Source organism: Entelurus aequoreus, linkage group LG11 (assembly GCF_033978785.1).
Source record: "Entelurus aequoreus isolate RoL-2023_Sb linkage group LG11, RoL_Eaeq_v1.1, whole genome shotgun sequence".
Lineage (NCBI taxonomy): Eukaryota > Metazoa > Chordata > Actinopteri > Syngnathiformes > Syngnathidae > Entelurus > Entelurus aequoreus.
The window spans coordinates 38,726,902-38,734,468 of NC_084741.1; the positions used below are offsets into that span (position 1 = coordinate 38,726,902).

Here is a 7,567-nt window from a genome sequence, read left to right on the forward strand (position 1 = left end):
GAAATATTATGGTCACAATCATCATTATATGAAATTTTAATACAGTATATTGTTTTGTCTCAAATATAGGCCAATATGTGATAAGCAATTAATTTCAATAAAAAGTAAAACGTTTTAGCTCAGTGTTAAAAATGAAACAAAACCAATATTAATTTGATATATTTTATCTTTGTAACGTTTATTACTTTTTCAGTCTGATGCTAAATAAAGCAAATCTGTAAAATGAGAACACTGTATGTTGCGGGTCACTAACAAACGAGTTGCGGGTCGCAAATGCCTCAATTTGGACAACAATGTTCCAGAACTGACTGCATCCATGAATTCACAGACACTACAAGTTGAAAGTTAGAAAAATATTTATTTCACATTGTTCACATGGCTATATATATATATATATATATATATATATATATATATATATATATATGACATAAAACTGGCCCCACACAGTACACCCACACTTGACACCATCACACAGTCTACAGTACATTGTTTACATTTCATCATTGCATGTACTTTATGTGTATTGGAATGGATCAGTGAAGTCTAAAAGTACCTTAAATCTTAATTTCATGAAGTCATAGTTGCACACCTGATACTTGCCTTCCTGAACAAAGGAGCAACAAATACCAAAACGAAGGTTTCTCCCTGTGAGTGTGGGAGTTGTTTCTTATCGGGAACTCGATGTTATGGCTCTGAGAAATGTCAATGAAGGTCTCTGGGAACGACGTGGACTGAATTTTCACATATCCCTCATACCACAATTTTCTTTTACAAAAGTGATTCCAAAGCAAGGGTCATCTGAAACATTCATTAAGTGCACGCTTTATTCGGGAATTCCCATCCCTTCACGTTGTGTTTTTTTTAAATTGTGCGACCCTGCAGAAAAGTGCAGTCAAAAGTCCAGTGCAACAACACGTGTAAAAGTAATTCTGTCACGAAACTGACACCAAGACAACTTTTTATGTAGTGGTTCTTACAGAAATATTTAAGAGAAGTCATGTTGAGCGCAATCAAATCTCTGAGATGCAAGTCCTAGTCAAGGCTCAAGTCTTTGGTTAAAGTCTTGTTGAAATCTCAAGTCTTTTCCACCTGCAATGAGCACACTTTTACCATAGAGTGGTACCTCAACTTAAGAGTGTTTTGAGATAAGAGCTGTCTATTGGCTGATTGTTATGCTTTAAGTTGCAAGCAAACATTTTAGTCACAAGCATCCCCACCATTAGTTGGCCTATCAAATGTCACAGTGAACCCTGTAAGATCCAACCAAAACATCTGGTCTTACTCGCTAGCATTAACTTATAGCTAGAGATGGACATAAATTAGTTTTTCCAAAAATGGGAAGGAAGAAAGTGAGTGTGAAGGACAATGCTGAGAAGAAGAAGTGGATGATATTCATTGAATAATTTAATAAATCATTGAAAACATGACTGAGCGTGTGACAAACTTTGCTAGTCGACACCATACTGAAAATGGTAACGATGATAAAATATAATCGAAACGGTGGACATTTATCAATGAAAAATAATGGAGAAGCAGCTGGAAGGAGATAAGTCCACTCTCCAATAATAATGATGTACATTCTTGAATTTCCCTTTGTATCAATAAAGTATCTATCTTATAATTACATTACATTTTACTGTAGTTGTTTGTAGTGCATTCTGTAGTATTGTTTTTATACAATCATTTTAAAAGTTTGTTTTTCTTGTTGAAAGGCATGTTACATGTTACAATGGTGCTGTTTAGGGGCAGGGCATTTCAATGGGAGATTTGAGATAAGTTACTGAGATTGTAAATTGAGGAACTACTATATAATATCATCCTGAGAACCAATGACTCGTTCTTCATTTACCAATGTACACTGCGGGTGTCTGGTTGATTCTTCTTTGCAAAAATGTGGCACAGTGAGTCCCGCCTGAGAGAATATTAGTCCCCCTACACTCTGCTGAAGGCTTCAGACTTTATAAAGCTGTGTAGAAACCAATCCGCTCAGCATGTTGGCACAAAGAAAGCTCTTGCGTTCGTTTACGTTTGACTGGCGTGAACAGTAAGAAACTGCCAAGACGCTTCTTTCCAAACGCAAGAACAGCTAATGGCTTATCTTAGTTTGACACGTATCTTGCTGTCAAACATTTACCACCTTTTGGTTGGACATCTCTGTGGCCCACCGTGATTGTAAGCCATCAGCTTGTCAGTCAGGGGAAGGGGGAACAAGAGAATGTCAGAGTCTTCATGAGTCAAGTCTCGGATGTGTGTGGCGACTTAATTCACCTATTGAACATAAATATTCACACAACATAATAGCCAGGATCGCTCACTTACATACAAAAGAAGAGAAACGTAAGAAGTGCGTAGGCTAAAGCCCTCAGTTTCACTTAAATGTGCAACATCTCCATGTCAAAGTTTGCTCTTTCTGCGTTTGTTGAGTTAAACCCATCAATACGCCATTTTGTGTTTGTTGGTTTAGCAGCAACATGGAATAACCTGCATTGCCCTGAGTTTGGAGACCAACTAAATAAATACATTAAAAATAACAGACATTATAATAAATTAAGTTGCTGGAATGCTGTGGACCTACCTAAACATTCAACGAGTAACTTTTTGATCGTGTCCGACACGACCGGCGGAACCACACCCAGTATAAAAACATCATCAGCAGCCAGTAACACAAATAGGCCACACAGCCAAAGACAAGAAATTCAGTTTCCAGTCTCTTTACTGGACTGTACCAGCTCTCGAGGCTCTCTCTCCAGATAGTGTAAAACATCCCAGATAACAGAAGTGCTGTCCACACCGACAAGGGCAGTAGGGGCATGTAGTTGCCCACTATCTTCTTTCTTCCCGACGTCCCCCAGCTGCTTTTGTTCATGGTGAGGATGGCAAAGTACTTGGCAGGCAGCAAGCTGGTCATGTACAAGGCGGAGTAGAGCGACATGAACACCATCACCGCGTCCCTGCGCAGGATGCAGGCGTAGGCGGCTTTCACTAGCCCGATCAGCTGGATGCAGCATAGCACCCACAGGATGTCCCACAGCGTGCCCGTCCAGAACACCTGGATGATGGTGGCTGTGACGAAGAAGGGGAACACCCCGGAAACGATGGACTCGTACGTCATCCACAGGTGGTGCTTGTGCCACCACATGGCGTTGAAGAGCCACTCGCGGAAGTATGACTTGGTCCAGCGGGTTTGCTGGTTGAGCCAACGCAAGAACTGAGCGGGCGTCTCGGTGTAGCATTTGGAGTTAGCCGTGTATCTGCGGGAAGGACAGGAAAACGTTCATTTAATACTCGTTTATATTTCATTTAAAAATCTATATGACTATGTAAACAGATTCTGTCTTGCTTTTATGTCTTATACACAGCAGCCATTATGATTTTTTTATGGAGAATGTCAGAATCGTATGAAATTGTGTTGTAATTTTACAACAATCAAATTTTAATATTCCCTTATATGGCCGGAGAGAAAAATGTTCTAACTTTATTTTTCTTGGTAAAATTCCACTTTTTAGAGCCCATTTTTTTATATTTTAGTCAGAATTCCAATGCCATTCGTTTCCCTTTTTGTGTTTAGTCTTTTGTATATTATGTAATTCATAACAAAACTCACTTAAAAAATAAAAAATGACCCTAAATGACATTTTTATAAAAATAAAAAAAATGTATACAATTACTGAGCTGTTTTAAATATAAAAAACATTTTTTTAAATATATTTAGTGTGTCAATTCATTTTATAATTTAACTCTGTTATGAATTAATGAATGCCATTATTAATACCTTTTTTATATTTAACACTGCAGCAATTACAACTTGTGTATATACAAACTGGTTATTTTTAGAGTAGTTTCCTTTGCCATATTTTAATTGTCCAATGGGGCACAAATAATTGTGCCCCACAAAGTCTGCCTAGCAACAAGTGGCCTCCATTAGAGCACTTCAGTTAATCTCAATTGCCTTTTCATTTTAGTAATAAAGTGTTCCAATAAAGCGCTAATTATTAATTATTATGTATTATTTATGATTTTTCCACTGAAGACAATTAAAAGAATACGTCAGATGGTGTAGTTTTAGTGGCTTACTTTGTGGCGTAGCCCATGCTCAGCATACGGTTGGTGAGATGTCTGTCGTCTCCAAAAGTGCAATGAGTCCCTAAAAACTTCTGATTGTACCAAGATTCCAGAAACGCCTGCAGGAGATCGTTCCTGTACAAGCCTAATCAGGAAGGAGGAGAACAAGTGACATTTATTGGCGTGTGTCTATCGGCGGTTGGAAGGTGTGTGTAGAGAAACCTACCCAAAGGTCCACTGATGCAGGAGACGCAGTTGAAGAAGGACTGACAGGACCTTTCTATGTTGAAGGCCATCCAGTAGCGAAGGCTGCTCATGAAGCTGATGTAGGAGTCCTTCATGTTGAGGATCATCACGTCCCCGCCGACTGCGCCGTACTTGGGGTTGCTCTCCAGCACCTTACACAGCTCCACCGTGGCCAAGGCGTCCAGTTTGGTGTCTGAGTCGCACACCTAGCCGATCACAAAGCGCGTCATGTGGGGTTTTTCCTTCTCAAAAAAGAAGATTAAGAGAAGAAACGAGGCCTACCTGGATGTAGTCCACTGTATCTCCGAGGGCTTTGAAGGCGGTGTACATCACCTCCCGCTTGCCCCCCCACTTCTGCATGATGCACACGCAGTTCTTGGTCTGGATCAGGTGCTCCACTTCGCTCCTTTGTGGGTCCTCGCTTTCTAAAATATAGTCTGCCTCCACTCCTGAGCCCACAGAAGCTGTCTCCATGGTGGGATCCCAGGTGTGGTAGTTGTTGTACCACACGTAACAACCCGGGTCCCGGTCAGCAAACACCTCTCTGAACATGTCCATCATGTACATGTCGTCATCCGAGTTCCCGTCCACCACCATGATGATGCGCAGCAGCTCGGACGGGTACTGGAGGGCCCGGATGGAGTTGAGGCACTCTTTGAGGTAGACCGGGTCCTCCTGGTAGGCTGATATGGTGAAGCCAATGGTCTTGGTGCAGGTGCACGGAGTCTTCCGAGCTTTCATCCGCCGCTGCTCGATGTAGGCGAAGAAGCTCTGGACCAGCACGTGGAGCGACAGCAGGAGGCCGTAAATACCGAAGGAGATGATTCCATACATGGATGTGACCAGCTGCTGACCCTCGACGTACGCCCACACCATCACGCCCAAAACGGCCAACGCGAAGACGAACGTGAATACCGTTCGGAGTATCGACAGCAGCTTTTTGAGAAGAGGTTTCAGCTCCATTGTGTGTCTTCACCTGAGGAACAGGTCCAAGAACATACAGAATTTATACAAGGGAGGTGGAAGCACACCTGTTCTATGGAAATATGTCTCATAAAGGCACTGAGTGCTTTTATGGCTCGTTAAAACGGGTTGCAATTACGAAACCGCTGTGGCTGTCACACATAAAAGTGGATTGCAAGTTATAAATCATAGTACTTATATGATGCATTATCATATCATATAGAATATATTGCATATATATGAGAATATAATAGAAATATATGATTTATTTTAACATCCAGTTTCTATACTGATTGTCACGGGGGAGCTGGGGCCTGCATGATACAATGTGATAAATACAATACATTAAGTAATCAGTGATTCAAAAAGAATACGCCAAAATTATCACTCGATATTTGAAAAATGAAAAACAATAGATTGAACACATCTGTTGTACATAACTTCGAGTATATATTTCATGCTTAACAAGTGCTCAATATGGACGGACAACATCAAGACATCCTTCCAAATGCGCCCCAGGATTTGTTGAGGACTCACCATTTTGAGGGTAAATAAACATTTGGTCTTCCTACAATTGAACGGCGCCCAAAGGATAACATGACCACAATGGTGAAATTGTAACACAATAAAACTTGGCTAACTCCTGCATCAAATAACAATTGATTAAATCTATTGCAATGCTTTAGAACTGCATAAATGTGTGATGATGTTGGCGTATTCTTTTTTAATCAAACAGTACATTACATATTAGTAAAAAAAACACATAAGTAGTAATAAAACAAAAAACTTCATTATATTAGAATATTTTGTATACTGTATAACGTTTAGTTTTCCATTCACGCATATGGGACTTTCCTGGGTGTAGGATAAAAATATATAAGAATAAATAAATCATATGAATACACATGATATAATATGTATATTTACATTATATGTTTGTATATTATATAATACATACACGGATAATATATATTAAACAAAATAATCTAATATGATATACGACACAAATATATAGTGAAATATTTATAATACATATGAAATGCTGCATGCAAATGCATGCAAATGGACTGAAATAATGTAAATGCTAAATGTACAAATTTCCAATAGAAATGTTTTTACAAAGTACTGAAATAATATCATATAATATAAATATCATACATAATATGACCACGTAAGTATCAAAATACTACTGAAAATGTGATGAATGTAACTGTAAAAGATAATGTCAAATATAATATAAATATTGATTCGTTTTTATTTACGCAAAATCGTTTTGAATTTCAAGTAAAAAATATCAATTAAAATAGAACATGTAATTAAATGGTATATTTTTATTTGTATTTAAACCGCTAATAGAATCCATAGAGAGTTTTACCTGATGCGGTGCTTGCGACGCATCCAGAGTAAAGAGTGTGGGTCCTGTGTGCTGACCTGCCGAGCAGAGCTGGTCTTTTTATAAGCTGCAGGTTGGCTGTGAAGGCATGTGTGGAGGGGATGATGAACGAGCGGCACCCCCACTGAGTCAGCCGTGCGTCAGTCCGACAAGTGTGCAAGGCGGTGATTCCCTTTGGCTTGAGCGGTACTTACAAATTCCCTTGTTATGTTTCTTAGGTTTTTTTTAACTCTAAAAACATCATTCTCATATCTGGAAATAATACCAATATAGTTTACTGTTTTTGTCTATTGAACTTTCACATTTTACTTCAGCCTAGCTGGTAATGACTTTCAACCCCAGCAAACATGTATTCTAACTATTATAAACTTAATCTCTATGCTTTTTAACGGTTGAATGAAATTGCGCAATATAATCCATAATGTCTAATCCAAATAAATGTCTCCCTCTAGTGGCCGCATTGTCATATTGCAAAAACCAACAGTGAAACAAAAGGATTTGTTTCCTTTCTCCTGCCAAGCAAGTCATCTTATTTTCTCCAACCACCACCGCGTCACAGTCTGACCTGACGTCAACATGATCACATCCCCTAAAACTATTTTCTTTTCTTTTCTTTTTTTTTTACAAGCAAATCTGTGGCCCACACCCTTCCTAAACCACATTGAGCTGCTTGAGCCATCATACACCATTACAGGCACAAATAGAAGCCACCAGGCAGCTGATGTCATGGGAGGCATGGAGATGATGGTACACTATTATATTATTGGGAACTTCCTGTGTACTGCCTGAATGGACTTCACATATTGTATAAAAAGGCCTACTGAAATGATTTTTTTTTTTTATTTGAACGGGGATAGCAGATCCATTCTATGTGTCATACTTGATCATTTCGCGATATTG

General features: G+C 39.1%; 1 protein-coding gene across 1 annotated transcript; it reads right to left on the minus strand.

Moving 5' to 3' along the window:
• Positions 1–435: 435 nt before the first annotated feature.
• has1 (hyaluronan synthase 1) lies at positions 436–6,713 on the minus strand. The gene is given in 6 exon segments (XM_062064239.1): positions 436–2,710; positions 2,713–3,254; positions 4,078–4,210; positions 4,292–4,517; positions 4,594–5,287; positions 6,650–6,713. Coding segments are annotated over 5 exon segments (1,593 nt in total). The 5' UTR covers positions 5,275–5,287; positions 6,650–6,713; the 3' UTR covers positions 436–2,699.
• Positions 6,714–7,567: the final 854 nt, after the last annotated feature.